Source organism: Oenanthe melanoleuca, chromosome 27 (assembly GCF_029582105.1).
Source record: "Oenanthe melanoleuca isolate GR-GAL-2019-014 chromosome 27, OMel1.0, whole genome shotgun sequence".
NCBI classification, from domain to species: Eukaryota; Metazoa; Chordata; class Aves; order Passeriformes; family Muscicapidae; genus Oenanthe; species Oenanthe melanoleuca.
The window spans coordinates 5,944,584-5,963,517 of NC_079360.1; the positions used below are offsets into that span (position 1 = coordinate 5,944,584).

An 18,934-nucleotide genomic window follows, 5' to 3' on the forward strand; every position below is an offset into this window, starting at 1 on the left:
CCATTGACCCAACATGGCGGCGGCTCCTTCCCAGCCGCTAGGCGCGCTGACGTCACAGGAGCGCGCCGCGCATCACGAGTCTGCGCGTGACGTCACACAAGCGCATACTCTCGTTATGAGTCGGCGCGCTGACGTCACGCGCAGCGTCTCGCGCCGGTGAGCGGCGGCCGCAGCCTGAGGGGTCCGTGAGGAGCACGGGGGGACGGAGCGGAGCGGGGACATCGCGGGGCGGCCCCGCGCGGCTGAGGGGCACGGGGGGACGGAGCGGGGCGGCCCCGCGCGGGTGAGGGGCCCTGAGGGTGTTCGGGGGTGTCCCTGCTTTAGCAGGGCTCCGGGCAGTTCTTGCCGGGGTTACCGCTCTGCTGGGACTATCGGGCCCGGCGGGAGTTCGGGGGTGCCGGTGGTGCTCGGTGGGTGCCGATGCTCTGTGGGTGCCGGTGCGCGGTCGGTGCCGGTGCTGCTGCCCGCCGTTACCGCTCTCGGGCCCCGGGGCTCGGGCGGCGGGCGGCGCTCGCTGAGGGGTGACCGCCCTGTGCCCGCAGGTTCCGCCCTTTGTGCTGCGAGTGTCCCACAGCGGCGGATCCATGTCTTTCCTTGTAAGTAAACCCGAGCGCATTAGGGTGAGTGTTGAAGATCTTCCAGCTTCCCTCGTGTCTCGGTAGAACGAGCCTTGCGCTTGTGCAGAGCGGCCGGGCCTGGAGAGCACCGTAAGGGCGCAGGAAAAGTGATGATAGGGTTGATTATAGGGTATGGGTCGGTATGCAGCCAGCGCTGGTTACAAACCCTGCACTAAAGCCTTTATTTATATACACTTGTGTCTCCTCGGGGTGCAGTGCAGAGGGGATGGAATGGGCTTTGCAGGGAAGAAAAAGGGCCATAATGCTGGTTATTTTCAGTGGTTCTTTAAGAAGTAGCCTCCTCACCTGTGTCACAATTTGTGGGGTTTTTTCCCCTTCACTTTGCTTGCAAAGCTAAACACAACAGCTTTGTTTAATTCTGCTTTTCTAAATGAGGAAGTTTCCTGCAGCAGAACCACTTCTAATGCTTTCAAATGGTATTCTTACATACAAGTTTTGATAAGTTTTGAGTTATCATCACCTAAAGACTCATTGGTGCTTTCTAGGACCGGCTTCCCGTGCACTGAACATCACCTGTTTATTAATTATTTTGCTAAGTAGCAAATTCTACCATGGGAGTGTTTGTGATTGGTGGTTTAACTTCATGATCCACACTCCAAAAGCTTAAAATCTCCTGTTCTGTTATATCCTATGTGTGTATATAATTTGAACTTCTGTATTAGATAGTGGTAAAAACACTGCTCTGCACAACTTAATGCTTGCTGTGAGTTTCAAACATGAGTTCTGGAAGAGAACAACAGCTTTAGGGTATTTATGTTCTAATTTTGCATTCATTCAATAGATCTATAACCAAAATACTTGAATTCTCAAAGATATTGCCTCTTTGTAACTAGTGAAAGCATTTTTTTAAACCTATTGCACCTAAAAACCCAACTTTTATTTGCCTGTGTGAGGGAATTGTGGCATGCTGCTTATCTTTGCTATATGTGCATGTATAAAAACTTGTTTGAATGATTTAAAATGATATTAACTTTATTGCAAGTGCATGTTAATTGGAATAACAGCAGCATAATAATAATAATAGTGATAATAATAATAATAATCACAGAATAACTGTGTGGTTTCTGGGTGCATGTCATTGGCACAAAAAGGATGTCCAAAGGATTAGGATGTCACTGGGGATGCAGCAAATCAGGTTCAGGCCACAGTAGAATCATTGAAGTTTAGTTTTTCTTGTGGGGAAGGGGAAAAGAAACTTTTCTGTAGATGAATCACTGACTATGTGAAGAATTTCTGTTTTTTCAGCGGTGGGTGTCTGAGAAGTTCATTGTTGAGGGGTTAAGAGAGTTCGAGCTGTTCGGAGGTAAGTTTCCCTCTTGTTTAATGACATTGCTAGAAATGCTGTATTTTAGCTGTAAAACTTGGTCATTTGGTAGTAAAGATGTATCTTATCACTGAAAGAGATGGTTAAATCTCGTTGTAAATCCAGGTATTCCAGCTGGCTGAGCCCAGAAATTCAGCGTGGAAGTGTCCAAGACCTAGCCAGTTACTTGGAAATCATGCCCATGTTGATAACAGTTATAAATTAGTTCTGTATTGCTTAGCATAACCACATTTTTTTCATGTGCAAAAGATGGATTTGGGGTTTAGGAAGGTTAATTATAGTTTTCTGAGTTAGAATGGATTTTGAAGCTGTTGATGTCTCCCCAGGAGCAGGAGCTGATGGGTTTGTGCTCTGCTTCTGCATCTCAAACAAAGTTGCCCCCTAGGATGCAGAATTCCTGATCAGTGACATGGAAAATAAACAGAGCATAGGAAATATGTCTAGATTTTGAGCTTCTAGGTGGAGTAAAGGAATTTTCATTACTTTGAATAATATTAGCTAGTTTCTTCTGTATTTAAGAGTAATCTTTGAATGTGTTCATGATCATAGAATTGTTTGGGTTGGAAAGGACCTTTAGAGATTACTGAGTCCAACCCCCCTGCAACAAGCAGGGACATGACAGAAGGTTAATATTTAGCTACAGTAAAAAAAAAGTGTCACTTTACATTTATGTCAAATATACAAAGAGTAGCACTATGTGAATCTCTTTGATCCTGCAACATTACTGTTGCTATTTTGTGTGCAAATTAAATGTCTTTGTATAAAACAAAAAATCATGTATATTTGATATCAAAAAAGGTAATCTAGCGTTATTTGCTTAGTTTTCCAACTATATTTTAATGGGAATCTGTTGAACACAACATGGTGAACAATTAATTTCTTTACTCCAGAGCAGCCTCCGGGTGACTCTCGGAGAAAAGTAAGTGACTTGTGCAGGCTGTGGTGCTGTGGTTCATTGCATGGAGATTATTCCTTGTGGAAGTTTGATTTTTCTTTTTATCTTAGTTATATATCTCATCTCTATATTTACCTCTACAAGTGTGGAAACAGGTTTCACCCCGGAGTGGAGATTTTGGTGTGTGGTTTTTCAAACCATTTGTGATAATTCAAAAAATTTAAACTTAATCTCTTGGATTTCTATTTGTTTGTCATTCTCCTCCCTCCAGCCCCTCAAGGGTCTCTTTTTGAGGTGATTTAGTTCTGATCCTTCAGAGAAGGAAGGAAAAGTTTAGTTTTATGGAACTTCTGAAGAGCATTTGTTCTGCAGGCCCTGATTGCTCATTGTCTGGTTCATAATGAGCATGTAACACATAAAATATCACAATTTATAGTAGAGTATTTTAATCTAAAGGATTCCTCATCTCTCCACACCACAGTGTGCAGGTGTTACTCTAGTTTCAGCTAATTACAAACACAAATTAAGTGTGATTTGACCATAAAATCATGGGCATTGTGTCAGTTCAAGCTGCTTATAATTGATTTTTGTGTCAGTGTCTGTAATTTACTGGCACAAACAAAGCTCAAAATAGGAGATGTATTTGGAATGTTTCATACAGAATTGAGTAAATTCACACCTTTTATAAAATTGCTGAGTGTTAGACATACTTGGCTGGAAGCAAATTGAGATTAGCATCTGTTTTGTTTTTTCCAAGGGTTTTCTTTGGGTTTAGACACTTATGCTGATTCTCATTTTGATCTTTTTACATCTAAATAAAAGTCTGCTTTTTCCCACCAGGGCAGTAGAGAAAAATACATAATTTGGGGAGGAGGGTGGGAGGAAATTTTTTGTTCCTTATGCTGAAAGTAAGAGAGGGAGTGAGGAGGTGGAGGGGAAGACATCAGAACAAAATTGATCTGTCCTCTTTCTAACTCAGTGAATGTCATTTGGCAAATGCAGATCCTTGCATGCATCACATAACTGATTGTGTTACAGCATTTACAACAGTAGTTGCCTTTCAAAGATGAATTCCCTTTAAATCTATCTCCAATTAAACTGGACTCCCAAGCCAAATGCCAGCTGTAAATGAATGTCATGCCATAAAACTGGTCATATGGGACTTCATTTTGCAGCTGCCTTTGACCATACACCAAAAATTGTCCTGTGTGAAACCACTGAGGTGCTTTTTTGCAGTATCTCATAAATGACATTTCAGTTTAACTTTATTTTTTAAGCTGTTGTATGATGTTGATAAATTTGTGGTCAAGCTCCTTTTGCATTAACTCTGTTATGGGTCACATGAGGAGAGGTAAGTGAAGACCTCATACTGGAAGACTTTTCAATAGGGAATTCACAGCATTTTTCCATTACTGCACAGCCTACACCATTAATAAGATTGAGTTTATTTAATTCTTTGCATCTGTTTTGTTGGCTTGTGCTCTCCCTGGAGTGGACTGACTTTAACAAAGCAAACCACTTACATGTTGCTCAGTGTCTCACCAGCTGTCACTGCTCCATGACTGCTTCCATCTCCTTGGTGCTGCCTGTCTGCTTCAGAGGTTTCTGTCTGTGTGTCTGTCCTGGCAGTCTTGCTGTTGACATGACTGTGGAGTTGCTGAAAGAAGTAATGAGTGACACAGCTGAGATCAGAATGGACCCTTTAGCAGGAGTTGGAAATCCTGAGTGGAAATCTGCTGCCTGTTCTGAGCCAAGGAGCAGCACTGTAGTGTTCGCTAAAAGAAGGGATCTGGGAATGCTGCTCCCAAGGGTTTTAGCTGTGCTGGAGTGGGACTGAGTTGTTTGAGCTGAAATTATACCACAAATCTTAATGTTTGCCTTTTCCCTTAGTGGAAAACACACTTATTTTAAAGGTAGGCAGTGTGCTGTTGAAAGCCAGTTGAAAAGGTGGAACTTGGGAAGTGTGGCTCTGATTTCCTCCCAAAGTGCACTTGGGCACCCAGAGGTAACTGACAGGAAACTCCTGTCTGTGCTCTCTGCACTGCATTTACCCTGGGCTGAGGGTAGAACAGCAAGTTCCTTGTTTTTCAGCTGTCACTGGTTGTTCCCATCTTTCAGTGATGGAAATAAAAATTGAGTCTGCTGTCATGGTAGGAAAAGGCACAAACCTTTTCTGCTTCATGTACCATGAGAAAGTTCTGATAAAGGGCATTTGCAGTTGATGAAGAACGAGGTGGAAAAATTGAGCTGGTGTTCCAAATGCCAGGAGGAGTTAATGTGCTGGAAATTTGAGATAACTAAGAATGGTTTTAGACACAAAATAAATTTTAATCCCTGTTAAGACACCCTCCTCGTGACTTTGGGCATTTGAAGGAGCTGGAAGATATAAAAGAACTTGAAAGAACATTGATGTTTCTCATCTGCAAAATCCTGCAGGGGAAGATTTCAGTGTATGTAAATAAGGCAGAAAGCTTTATGTCAGATGGAGTGAGGGGAAGCTGACAGGCTTGGGAATGCTGCTTCCCTGGCTGGTGTGGGGGTGCTTCCCCCTCCCTTTTTTTTTTTTTTTTTTTTTTTTTTTTCAAATTTTTTTAGAAGCATTTTTGCTTTGCAGTTTTTGCTTTCATTTGGAGCTTCTCTTTTCATGTGTGTCTGATTTTCTCCATCACTTGTACCATTCAGCTAAGCAGCTTCAGGCTTACCCTGGGTGAGCAGCTGAGAGCCAGGAGCTGCAGCACCCGCCAGGAACACCCAGGGTTACAGTGCAGAGAGGGGCTGGAACAGCTCCCCTGTGCCTCTGGCCAGGCTGCAGCATGGTGGGACTCAAGTGTAGAGGTCTGAGAGAAAGGCAGTTACTGCAAAACAGAGATTAGGCTGTCCTGAGGAATAATAATTGGCTTTATCCAAATATTCCTGAATAAATTCTCACTTACAGTGATTAACATCCACTTATTACATATTTTGTAACACAGATGTCTGGACCTTCTGAAATGAGGCATCTCCTGAATTTCAATTGATAAATGACTATTTAAAATTATTTTGACAGCAATTAAATCCTTCTGTATTCCTGTTATTTTGAAATGTATGATAACATGAGGTGCAGATGATTTTTCCAGCAGCTGATCTTTGTTTCCTTTGACCTGACTTCATTTTTTTCCCTCAGACAAATGAGGCGAGCTCCGAGTCGATAGCTTCTTCCCCTAAAAGGGACACCATGAGCACCTTCCTGCCAGACAGCAGCTGCTATGAGTTGCTCACTATCATAGGTAATTCTGGAGGGCTGGAAGATCTGAGTCTGCTTTGTAAAGAAAAGAATCTCTGCAGATTTGTTCTTTTCTTGATTGATTGCTTATTTTTCATATTGGATGTCTGCATCTTTGATTTTAAAATTATTTGAATAAAAAATGAGGTGCCAGTCCTAAAGGTTTTCACTTGGGAGGGGCGTGTGGTGGGTCTGTGAGCTGGGGGTGCAGTACAGTCTAATGACTGTTTCTGCCTCAGTCCTGAATTTCATGGGCAGGATAATTCTGGCTAGAAGGATTCCTCTCAGTGGGATATATGCCAGAGAAGGTGATATCTGATGGAACAATTACTCTTTTACAAGGCCAAAAGTAGTTTGAGTGAGTGAGGGTAAAGATTATTGAAGGGAAGGGGGCTGGAGGAGTTCCTCTCAGTGCTTCCAGAAGCTTTGCTGAAGCTTCAGTGCTTTCTCTTTCAGGCAGAGGCTTTGAAGACTTGATGGTTGTGAACCTGGCCAAGTATAAACCCACAGGAGAGTATGTCACAGTCAGAAGAGTGAATTTGGAGGCCTGCACAAATGAAATGGTCACATTCTTGCAGGTAACACCACTCATTATGCAAGCTTAGAAGAGGACAGACAGCAGCAAGAGCAGGGCCTATCGATACTGCAGCCATGTTTCTGCAGTTAATAAATTAAATCAAAATATCTTTTGTTTTAGGGGGAACTTCATGTTTCCAAGCTCTTCAACCACCCTAACATTGTGCCATACAAAGCAACTTTCATAGCTGACAATGAGCTGTGGGTAGTGACTTCTTTCATGGCCTATGGTGAGTGGAGAGGGAGAACCTTTTTCAGACCCTCATATTCTGTGAAATGAAATTGAAGAGCTCAAGTGTCCTTGGGGCTTTTGTTCTGACAGGTGGTGTTTTGTTTCTTTCTAGGTTCTGCAAAAGATTTAATCTGTACCCATTTTACAGATGGGATGACTGAACTGGCCATTGCTTACATTCTCCAAGGTGTCTTGAAAGCTCTTGACTACATCCACCATATGGGCTATGTACATAGGTATTGAAAAATACATTGGTCATTTTCCTTCTGGTGGAATTCTTGGGAATAATACTCAGAGTAGAGCAGAGGGTGAATCAGGAGACTCAGAGCACATTAAGTTTTGTGTTTGCTGTTAGAGCAAATTAGTTTGATACTCATGGGAAGTGACATTGCTGATCTTATTAAGCTGCATGAAAGTGTCACTGTGGAGCAAACTTATCCCAAAGACCACTGTGTATCTAAAATCACAGTCCATAACATTTAGTCCTGCATTTCTCCTTGCTACAGAAACATTCTTTGGGGCAAAGGGGATGAATAGAATCCTATTAATTGATTTTTGTCCAGCATCCAAAGATGTTAGGAGTCTCAGCCTCCTGGCAGGAAGCTGATGAGGTATTGCCCTATGCATTGAGCTGTGTGGTAAAGGCCAGGGAGCCTGACTGTTTTCCCTTTCCCCAGGAGTGTGAAAGCCAGCCACATCCTGATCTCAGTGGATGGGAAGGTGTACCTCTCTGGCCTGCGCAGTAACCTGAGCATGATCAACCACGGGCAGCGACTCAAAGTTGTTCATGACTTCCCCAAATACAGCATCAAAGTGCTGCCTTGGCTCAGCCCTGAGGTTTTGCAGCAGGTGTGTTTAAAAGAAATCACTTGTGTTTAGTGATGTGTTGTATCTGTATAATTTAATGAGCTCTTAGGTCAAGTTGAAGGGGTGTAGGGTGGGAAAGAAGAGAGAACCTCCAGAATTGCTTTCTAGTGAAGTGTTACATCAGCTGCAAGGTACCTGGGGCAGATGCCATCTCTACAGGCTGGCTGATTGCAGTTACATAAATGTTGCCCTTAACTGTGTGTTTTAACAAACCAGAAAACCCTCACGACAACAAACCAGTCTGTCTGTGGCCTGTGCTGTTCCTGTCCTGTCTGGGTTTGTTGACTTGCAGTTGAATCACAGGTATTGCCCATTCAATCACATCCAAATCCCTGAAGCTGATTTTTCTTTTCCTTTTCCTGTAGAATCTGCAGGGCTATGATGCAAAGTCTGACATTTACAGCGTGGGGATAACAGCCTGTGAGCTGGCAAATGGACACGTCCCATTCAAAGACATGCCTTCTACTCAGGTGAGGTTTGCAGGCTGCTTTCCTGTCCTTCATGCTGGCACCTGGAGCTGCTGTGCTGCTCGGGGATGGGAACTCTGAGGGGTGTCCTGCCTGTCCAGCGGGGAGCCCTTACTGTGCCTGATGTTGCCTGTGCCCCTGCTCGTCCAGATGCTGTTGGAGAAGCTGAACGGAACCGTTCCCTGCCTGCTGGACACCACCACGATCCCTGCTGACGAGCTGACCATGAGGACGTCGCGCTCCAGCGCCGCCTACGGCATGGGGGAGAGCACGGCCCCGAGCGGCGCGCGCGCGGCCAACGGCGAGCCCGCCCTGCACCCCTACCTGCGCACCTTCTCCTCCTACTTCCACAACTTCGTGGAGCAGTGCCTGCAGAGGAACCCCGACTTCAGGTACAGCCAGGCAAAGCTGCTCTCCCCCCTGCGCTCTTCTGGGGCTGGGTAAACTATGGCAGTTGGCAGAAATTACTGGCAGTTTTGTATCTAAAGGTGTGGTGGAATGAGGATGTGCCCCATCTGCTGAGGAGAGCAGTCCAAGTGTAGAACAAGCAGTGTTAACACTTTGAGCACCTCCTGTATGAGAGCCTGAAGAATTCCTTTGCCTTCCTTGAGGGATGAGTGGTGAAAAAAATACCTTGTGTTTCTGGCCCCTGTGAGACCCAGCTCCCATCACTGCCAATGGCTGCTCCTCAGCCAGCAGAGAGCAGAGATGGGAAGCGATCAAAGCTGCATTTTTCTTTGTAGTGAGGGCAATCTGTAGCCATGACAGACACCTGAGGGGTGCCCCACTGCTCAGGCAATGTCCTTGGCCAGGTGTAGGGGGTGGAAGTATGTAACTTAAAGGTTAGAAGGAGGTTGAACTCCTTGCATAAAATATTACATGATTGTAAATGCCTAATAAGCACTGCTACTTCTGAAAAAAGGGAGATACCCAATAGCTGAGAAACGGGAGAGGCAGGAAGGACCTTGGTCTTTTCTTATTCCCTGTACCTGACTTCAAGCACTGACTCATTTTCTTGTGTCCTTCCCTCATTCTACCTCCCTTCCACAGGCCAAGTGCAGGCACTCTGCTCAGTCACCCCTTTTTTAAGCAGGTAAGGAATTAATTTATCTCTAGGTAAAGCACAGTGCTTTGCTTTGTCTTGCTGTGAGGGTGGGGATGTTGAATTTCCTGTGATTGGGAAGATTAAGTCAGTTTTTGACTATTTGTAGTGCAGTATGGTGATGGTCACATCCTCTGGGGAGGTGCTTGGGCTGTTCTTGAAGCATCTGGGAGAGGTTTGAAATCTGTCCTGGGAGCCACAAGAGCTCTTCCCTGAAGGCTGCTGAGTTCTGGGGCAAGGCAGGTGTGAGCCACTCCTCAGGGAGACCCAAGGCTGCCCTGTTTGCTGGCTGTTTGGGAGTGCAGTGCTGGCTGGGAGCAGCAGCTGAGCAGCCCTGTGCTCGTTGTGTCCCGTGCAGATCAAGCGCCGCGCGTCCGAAGCACTCCCTGAACTCCTGCGCCCCGTCACCCCCATCACCAACTTGGAAGGGACACTGCCCCAGGATCCCAGTGGCATTTTTGGGTTGGTATCAAATCTGGAGCAGCTGGATGTGGATGACTGGGAATTCTAGAAAAATAGGGACTACACTGAGGAGCTTTCTGGACATTGTAATTTATTGGTCCTGTTCATAAAAGCTGATGAATGTTACACACAGAAGAGTTTACAGGTCCTTGGGAAGGAACTTCAACTGCCTGTTTACTTAAGAGGTAGCCTGGATACAAATGGACAGACCTGAGCTGGAAAAGGATCAACCCGAGGGGCTGTGGAGTATTCCAGGAGGTGCAGTGCCTGGAGCCCTCATTCTTCCAGCTGAGCACTGGTAGAGCACTCAAGAGGGCTGAGTGAGTCTGTGTAGTTATGGTCTCTATTTATGTGTTTCTAAAAATCACTGGCTTCCTCACAGTTGAGGCTGCATGTCCGTGCCCTCTTTGGTTCTATCTCTTTTCAGGGTGCCTTAGAGTTGAGGGGAGGTGGGCAGCTTTTAGTTTTGGGCATTCTCTTAGGACTAGTCATGTTCTATAACAGTGTTGTCACAGGGCAAGTTTTAATGAGGGGAAAAAGGGGATAATATTCTTAGTTACTGCTTTGTGATGGAAAATGTGAGATCAAAGACAAACTGATGCCATTCCAGGCACTCCTGCACTGGGCTTTCCCCTGCAGCACTGGGCTTTTGAAGACTTCTCACTCGATGCTAACTAAGCACTCTGAACTCCAGGTCAGACAGGGCCTTCCAGCCTCCCCTTCCAGCTTCCTGGGTCACCAGAGCAGAGTGGATGCCTGTACAATGTACCAGCTTTTTTATCCCCTTCCAGCTGAACTTCATGTGAGCTGGGCTGGTTTCACAGCATGAAACACTCTCACCTGCCTGTTCTCAGTGACTTACCCTGGCACAGAGGAAAAGTAAATTGATCCTCTTGCTCACAACTCCTGTAAGAACTGAACTTTAACCTTTCCATTACCTTTGCTGTTCTGCCTTCCCTCACTGGCTGACAGGTAGAAGCTGCTCACGTGGCTCCCTGTGATTCATGGCTGTGTGACTCTGCCCTGCTGCTGTGGCAGCTCTCCCCCATTCTGTGGTGTTTGGGTTTTTTGGAGGTGTATTTAAGGCTTTTAGTTTGACTCTTTTTCCAAGGACCATGGGTGCTGGAGGTGATCTGTTCTTTACTGAAGCACTGAGAATCCTTGTGTAGGTGCAGTTGATGGCAGTAGTGGTGCTGGCAACAGGTCCTTCTTGTGTTTATAAACTGTACTTGAACCCAGAGAAAGTTTGTTATTCTAGTTTTTTTCCTAAAGAAATAAAATATTTCTGAAGTTGTTTTTTAAGTCTGCTGTTTGTGCAGGATGATGGAGTGAATCACACAGAGACAGGCTGGCTGTGCATGCTTGCTTTTACCTCCTTAGTTTCTCAGTTCTACTTCCCCCCTAGGGTCAGGTTTGGCTCCCGATTTAATCTTGCTCTTAGCAAGAAGATATTAATTTCCTGGCTGGTTATGAAGTCTTAAAAGCAGGGCTGATTGAAGAGGTGTGTAGCCCACTGAGTTCTAGGAACCAAGGCAGGAGGAAATAATTTCCCAGTAACTGCAGTGTTCCAGCCTTCTCTCCCATGAATTAGCATTTTTGGGGGTGAAGGATGAACTTAATGCAAGCTCCTATTTCCCATGCCTGCAGCTTGCTCCATGCTCAAAGATCAGGGTTTAAATTAACTTTGTTGCATGCTTACACAGCAGCAGGATCTGTGCACAGTCAGGAGTGAAACAGCAGCACCATGGTCAGAAGCAGCAATCAGGAAGTAACTGAACCTTCACCCTCCTTCCCCAGCTGCACTCAGGGGTTCTGGGGTAGCAGATGGCTCACTCAGCCCTTGAGTCTTACCTGTCCTGCCTGGTGTCCCCCAGGGCAGCACAGACCGAGTCCAGCACAGGTGGGCACGGTTCAGTGGCGGCTGCTTGGACACACAACCCCAGCTACAGCTGTGAGCTTTTTTTTATGCTACAAAAACTTTATTCACTTATGTACAAAATGTGTTCTGCTACTGTGGCTCCTCTTCCTGTTCTGACTGTTGCTCCTCTTCCTCCCCTTTGTGTTTTTCCAATTTTGCCATGAGCTCTGAAAAACAGCAACAGGCATGTTGAGGCTCCGGGTGCAGGGGCTGCCCCACCCCAGAGCCAAAGGGGCCAGGTCCTGTGAGCACCCAGCACCAGGGCAGCTACCAAAAATCCCCTGCCTGCAGAGGCTCAGCTTGGAGCCAGCCCTGTTTGCTGAGTCCAGGCAGGAGCTGTTGGAGGTGTTCCCTCAGTGCATTACTGACCACTCAAGCTGCTGCCTCTGCTCCTGTGGCACAACCCCTTCCCTCTCCAGTCCCTCCCCAGGTTCCCCCAGGCAAGCACAGATGCTCCTGTTGCATCCATGATTTAATATTTCCTGACACTGAGCTCTGCTGGCAGCCAAGAGCTGTCAGGTGCAGCTCAGGCCCAGCAGCAGAAGGTGCTGGTGCTTTTGTGCCCAGGTGCCCGTTACCTTTGGCAGGGTTGAAGACGCCGTTGGTTTGCTTGTCGCAGACGTAGCAGCGCTGGGATTTGCGGTAGTGCTGCAGGGCACAGCTCTCACAGAAATAGTGCCGACACCTGCACAGAGACAGGTGACACCTCCACTGTGCCCCAGAGCCAGCAGCCACTGGCTGCTGCTCTCAGGGACATAGGGCTGGGAATGACCTCCACCATCGAGTCCAGCCTTTGAGCAAGCACCACCCTTGCACCCAAAGCAGAGCACTGAGAGCCACGTCCCACTGCTCCTTGGACACCTCCAGGGCTGGGGACTCTGCAGCTCCCTGGGCAGCCCCTTCCACAGCCTGACAACTCTGCATGGTACCCAAGGGGGTTCAAAGGTGAGCTGCAGGCACAGCTTCCTCTGCATCCCTGTCCCCATGGAAGGTGTTTCAAGCATTGCTTCACTGATGTGCAGCGACAGCAGAGCCACCAGTGAGCTCTTCCAGACACAGGTACCAGCAGGACAGTGTTCAGAGTGAGAAAGGGCTGTTCTCAGCCTCCTGCCTTCCCCATGCTCATATTTCTGTGCTCAGGCACTGCAGCTGCCATTCAGTGTCCAGGAGGAATGATGGCATGAAAACAAAAGCTCAAGATTACGGGGGAAAGATGAGGTAATGAGGCAGCATCTGTGGAAATCTAAAAAGTGCTTGATTAAGTGCTTGAGATCCCTTCCACAGGATGCTTCAGATGCAGCTATGAGACTCCCTGGCTCACACAGGATTCCCCCACCCACCCAAAATCCAGGGCAGACAAGAAGCAGGTCCCACCCACAGCCTATGGGCTGGGTTTGTCTTTGCCTCAGTAGCGAATGAATGACTTGTGAGTGGGATCAGCAGCACAGTGTGGCTCCTCATGCCACTTACTTGGTGACCACGGGGTTCTTGAAGGAGCCTCTGCAGATGAAGCATTTGAAAGGCATGTCCTCCTCATCACTGCTCACCTCGTAGTTTTCATCATCTGCGGAAGATAAAGTGAACCAGAATGGAGTGAGAGGACAGCCCAGCCCAAGTGTGGGGCGTGAAATAATAAATAAGGGGAGAGCACAGCAGGTGGGATTCAATCTTTGCTGGAAACAATGGAGCTCTGGCATCTGGGAGTCAGTAACACACGTGGCACTGTGCTATAATTAGGGCTAATAAGCCAGCACGCCTGTTGCTCATCGCAGGAGAAAATTCTTTTCTACTTTACCCACTCACTGCTATAAAGAGAAACATCCTCCAGCCCCCTCCTGTTTTTCAAACTTTCTTCCAAACCAGCTGCTACCAAGCTCTGGCTCCAACTGAGCAGAGAACAATCTCCATTTGCACAGCAGCATTCATGAGCCTTGGGCCACAGCTAAGGACAGAGTGACAAATGCCATCCCACCTCCTGGGGGACAGACAGCCCCATCTCCCAGCTCCACACAGCAGTGCTCTCTCTCCCTTCACAGAGCCAGGGGTTGGCTGACAGGAGCAGCTCTGCTCAGCAGTGCCAGTGCTCCTGGCCCTGAGCTTTTCCTGCAGCAGGAGCTGCCCAGCTCTGCCCACACCGTACCGTTGACGCCGTAGCGACCTTCGTCCAGCTCCCGCTCGATCTGCCAGCCGTGCTTGTAGTCCGAGCGGTCGTGCAGGAACTTGCAGCTGTCTGAGCAGCACAGAAAAAGAGGAAATAAGACAGGGCAGTGTTACTAGGACACCTCATTCCAGGGCAGCCCGAGCTTTGCCCAGCAGGAGAAATGTGATTGCTCCTTCTCCAGGACAGCAGTGAGCTCCTGGAGCAGGTACAGCATCCCTCAGTGCTGGCAGGCTGTGAGGATCATCCTCTCCGTGCCACAGGGACAGTTCCAGCAGTTATGGGAAGTGGGATCAGGAGCAGGAAAACCCTTCCCTCACATGGTCTCAGTGGACACAATAGCTGTAAGAATGTGGGTCACTGGAACATCCCAGGACTCCTGTTACCACTAATGAGAGGCCCTGGGCCAGCAGGAATGACAACCTTCCATAAACAGCTCTGCACAGAAGGGCGTGTGACAGCCCAAAACCCCAGAACGGGGTCACAGCTGGGATGGATCCCTTTGCCCAGCTGGCTGAGCTGCAGCCAGCAGGCACTCACCCCCGAAGCCGCAGAAGCCGGTCTCTTTGTAGTCCTTGCAGATGTCGGGCTGGTAGTCCCAGCGCACGGTGGCCCGCAGGTGCTCCGGAGCACGGATGGGACCTTTCCTGAAGGGGGCAGAGAGCTAAGCCTGGCTGCAGAGTGGCCCAGGAGCCACTGGCCAGAACCAGACACCAACTGCTCAGGCAGAACCTGGCAGTGACAGCAGAGTTCCAGCCCCCAACATTGCCCTGCGGATGGTACCTGAGCTCCTCTGGGCTCGCAGCCCCCCGAGGCTCAGCCCAACCCACCTGACCATGCCTGAAGAGGCATTTCCCATCGATGTGTCCTTGGGCTTCACATACTTCTGGTAGTTGTTAATGCCACGGTAAATTTTATCATCTTCCTTCCCTCTCAACTCCTAGGAAAGCAAGAAGAGATGATTTAGGATCAAGGAGAGCTTCATGACATGGATTGTCACCACTCTAACACCAGTCTTCCTTCCTACCCTGCCCTCCTTAACACCAAGATGCCAATAAACCACAAAACTCCCCTATTTGCAAGGGTTACACTCCCAGCTTCTCAAAGACTCCAACTCCTCTTGGTGTGCAGAAGGGGATGAGTAAAGCACAGGCTCTCCTGCTGCAGAGCATGAGTTCCTAGGGAACAAGGCTCACTCACCTCCTGGATTTTCTGGCTGCGCTCAAAGATGGCCTGGGCATCCTTCTCCTTCTCCGTGTCCAGTTCATACACTGCTGTGGCTCCCATGTCTTCTGGGCCAACAGGTTTCTGAAAAGCAAGGGAAACTTGTGGCAAGAGTGGGGGGAACACCTGGGCAAGACAGTTCCTTGGCTGCCTGAAGGGTGTCACAGAACAGGAACTGGGCACACTTGTTTTATCTCTTGGCATTTGCTAGGGACAACTCACCAGACTCCAGCCTAGTGTGTGCAGAGGCAAGAGTGTTAATTCCCCATTGCTCCCAAATTTTAGCCTGCAGTCAGGGAACACTTATTTACTCCTTCACACTCAGCCCCAGCTCAGCTGGAAGCCCCACTCAGTTCACCCATGTCCAACACTTCAATCATTGCTGCCCACACACAGGATGTCACTGAGCTTCTGACCCAGCTGGGGGTGGCCAAAATTCAATTTCAACACAGTGATCTGGTTTAGAGTTTAATGGACTGAACAGATACCTATTCCTAGCTTTTATCACATCTTGGAGAACAGCTGCACAGAAACCAGAGATTAATTGCAACCAGCCTCAATTAAATACAAATCCAACTTAGGTGCCAAAAGCTTGTGAAGTCCCAAAGCTGCCACCTCCTCCCATCCCTCCCCATTCTCTCCAGAAGGCTGGGAAAAGCAAACACTGCCTCCCTGCTCCCTGGGAGCAGCCAAAGATGGTTTAACACTGAAAACACAACACTTGAGCAAACCTGATCCAACTGCTCCCTCTCCTGAAAAATCTGTGCAGTGTTGGGCAAGACCAGTGGCATGCTGGAGTTTTAACTCACACTTTAAGAGGGAAAGGCCAATGTTTGATGGCCTCTCGTGGAGAGAGAGTCTATCAGAATAAACCCAGCACAAGGTGCTTGGCTATTGGGAGGGACAGGGAGGTGCATTAATAAGGAAGAACATCACATCCCGTGTTTAGAGTGGCAGATTCTGTCTGTGAGGAGTGGGATCCCCAGCCCCCCTGAGCTGACACCTGAGCCCTGCTGCCCGTCCTTACCGCCGACCTGGTGGATTTGTAGGTGACGCCGATCTCCCTGGCAGGATCCTCATCCTCGCTGCTGCTGGGCGCGTACTCCGGCCTCTCCCTGGCACAGCGCCTGGTCTGGGGCGGGACAGCAGGGCTGGGGGCACGGGCTGCAGCACTGTCCCGGCTGGGGGGCACGGGCTGCAGCTCAATCCCGGCTGGGGGGCACAGGCTGCAGGGGGGCACGGGCTGCAGCACTGTCCCAGCTGGGGGGCACGGGCTGCAGCTCAATCCCGGCTGGGGGGCACAGGCTGCAGGGGGGCACGGGCTGCAGCACTGTCCCAGCTGGGGGGCACAGGCTGCAGCACTGTCCCAGCTGGGGGGCACAGGCTGCAGCACTGTCCCGGCTGGGGGCACGGGCTGCAGCACTGTCCCAGCTGGGGGGCACGGGCTGCAGCACTGTCCCGGCTGGGGGGCACGGGCTGCAGCTCAATCCCGGCTGGGGGGCACGGGCTGCAGCGCTGTCCCAGCTGGGGGCACTGGCTGCAGCTCAATCCCGGCTGGGGGGCACGGGCTGCAGCGCTGTCCCAGCTGGGGGGCACAGGCTGCAGCTCAATCCAGACTGGGGGGCACGGGCTGCAGCACTGTCCCAGCTGGGGGGCACAGGCTGCAGCTCAATCCCGGCTGGGGGGCACGGGCTGCAGCTCAATCCCGGCTGGGGGCACGGGCTGCAGCTCAATCCAGACTGGGGGGCACGGGCTGCAGCACTGTCCCAGCTGGGGGCACGGGCTGCAGCTCAATCCAGGCTGGGGGGCACAGGCTGCAGCTCAATCCAGGCTGGGGGGCACAGGCTGCAGGGGGGCACGGGATGCAGCGCTGTCCCGGCTGGGGGGCACAGGCTGCAGGGGGGCACAGGCTGCAGCGCTGTCCCGGCTGGGGGGCACAGGCTGCAGCGCTGTCCCGCTGAGCCGGGCTGGCACCGCAGCCCCGGGCTCGCTCGGAGCTCCCTTACCTTCTGGATCATGGGGTTGGGGGCGTCCCGCCGCCGCTCCTTCCGCACCACGGTGCTGCCCTCCTCCTCCCCGCTGCTCTCTGCGGGGAAAGCGCGGCCTGAGGGGCACGGCCCCGGCCGGGGGCAGCCCCGGGGGACCCGAGCATCCCGCCCCGGGAGCGGTCCTGAGGCTCCTGCAGCTCGGGCAGCTTTGGGGCCGCGGCCATTCCCGGGAGCCTGTCCAGTGTCCGACCACCCTCCAGGGGAAGAACCTTCCGCTAATTCCCAACTTAAATCCCCTGTGACAGAGCTGCAGGGCTCCTCCGCGCCCTCCGCCGCACGCACGGGCCGGGCAGCGCTGGGGCCGCCACCAGCCGCTCCCCGGCCCCGCTGCGCCCCAGCTCGGCTCCCCGCGCCGCCCGGGTGCCCCCGGCCCTCACCCTGCTCCTGGTCGCTGCCGGGCCGTTTCCGCCGGCCGCTGCCCGCGGCTCGGACCCTCTTCTTGAACACGAAGCTGCAGACGCTGCTCTCCTCCGCCATCACGGGCCAACGATGCTGCGGCGCTGGGCGGAGCGGCCCCGGAGCCGCGGGAGCGGGCACAGCGCCCCCTGCGGGCCCGGCGGGCTCAGCGCCCCCTGCGAGCTCAGCGCCCCCTGCGGGCACAGCGGGCAGAGCGGGCACAGCGCCCCCTGCGGGCACAGCTGGCACAGCGCCCCGGGCGGAGCCGGGGGTTCCCGGGGCTGTCCCGGTCCCGGTCCCGGTCCTGATTCCCGATCCTCGATCCCCGCTCCTCGGTTCTGGACGCTCCCGCCTCCGGCCGTGCTGGAGCCCAGCTCTGCCGTCTGCTCTCTGTGTGGCTGTCCCGCCCTGGCTCACACCTAGAGTGCAATTCCTGCTCTATTTGCACTCGGTGGCAGCGAGCCTGTTCAGCGCAGGTGCTCTTTGGGCATCGCAGGGTGACAGCGGTAAATCGCATCCCTGCCTTGTCCAGTAAACACTCCCGTGAATTCCTCAGCTGTGCTTTTTGTACAGGGAATTACAGGCAAACGCACACAGAGCACCTGGCTCTGCAGCTGGGCTCAGGTTTTAGGCCACCCCTAGACAGCATTTGGCTCTTTCCAGTGGCACCACACTGTGTTCAGGAGCCAAACAAGAATATTTGTTCCTGCATCATCATTTTCAAAGATACTGACATCACTCCATCGTATATTTCCTCCATTTATGGCCCATGGAGGGCTTTGGGAGCTTAAGGTAAAGTCCTCAGAGCTACAGGTTACTGCTGCCTCTCCCCATCCATGGCACTCCAGCTTCCTTGGCTGCTGTGAAACCACCTTCATGTTTTAACTATTAATATTCATATTTATTTTTTATGTTTTGCTCTGTTCTTGGGGAAATCCCAGCCCCCCGAACAGCGGGGGAAGCTGCCTTTATAGCCCAGGCAGTGTTTTTGCTGGGCCCATGGGTCCCTGCTCGGGCAGATCAGCGCAGCCCCGACCCGCGCTCGGCTCCTCGGCTCCCGTGGAATACACCCTGCATTTCCAGCCCTTCTGCAGGGTGGGGAGTGGAGGCACTGGAATCCTTCCCTGCTGCTGCCTGATACCATCCTTCCTGTGCAAACAGTGAGTTGAGGCGCCAGTGTGGGAAAATCTCTCTACTGGAGAGATGGATCCTTTGGGATGCTCCAGGATCCCTTCCGGAGTGGGTGAGCGGAGAGAGCCCAAGGCCGTGGCCAAAGCTTGGGGCGAAGCCAATGATGGGAGAGGGGCTGGAGGAGATAATTACCGGGGTAATTGCACCCGTGCCAGAAAGCGGCGGGGCCGCTGC

General features: G+C 50.6%; 2 protein-coding genes across 7 annotated transcripts; one reads left to right on the plus strand and one right to left on the minus strand.

The window, feature by feature from the left end:
* The first annotated feature begins 91 nt into the window (after positions 1-91).
* Positions 92-11,127, plus strand: STRADA (STE20 related adaptor alpha). Of its 6 annotated transcripts, none has more exons than XM_056511971.1 (13): positions 92-181; positions 543-620; positions 1,884-1,941; positions 2,853-2,881; positions 6,021-6,123; positions 6,576-6,697; positions 6,817-6,925; positions 7,040-7,163; positions 7,605-7,776; positions 8,160-8,264; positions 8,412-8,653; positions 9,312-9,354; positions 9,722-11,127. In XM_056511971.1, exons 2-13 carry the CDS (start codon positions 585-587, stop codon positions 9,872-9,874), a joined length of 1,296 nt encoding a protein of 431 aa, XP_056367946.1. In that variant the 5' UTR covers positions 92-181; positions 543-584; the 3' UTR covers positions 9,875-11,127. The 6 variants fall into 6 exon arrangements, with proteins under 6 accessions (XP_056367946.1, XP_056367951.1, XP_056367949.1 ...); XM_056511976.1 differs by having other exon boundaries at positions 103-156; positions 543-596; XM_056511974.1 differs by having other exon boundaries at positions 118-156.
* A 650-nt stretch (positions 11,128-11,777) lies between these two features.
* LOC130264037 (E3 ubiquitin-protein ligase RNF113A-like) lies at positions 11,778-17,673 on the minus strand. Its single transcript, XM_056511979.1, has 10 exons — positions 17,551-17,673; positions 17,132-17,211; positions 16,153-16,257; positions 15,102-15,209; positions 14,732-14,841; positions 14,442-14,548; positions 13,884-13,973; positions 13,214-13,307; positions 12,322-12,428; positions 11,778-11,910 (listed from the first exon to the last, which is right to left on the minus strand). Exons 1-10 carry the CDS (start codon positions 17,648-17,650, stop codon positions 11,834-11,836), a joined length of 978 nt encoding a protein of 325 aa, XP_056367954.1. The 5' UTR covers positions 17,651-17,673; the 3' UTR covers positions 11,778-11,833.
* Between the last annotated feature and the right edge of the window lie 1,261 nt (positions 17,674-18,934).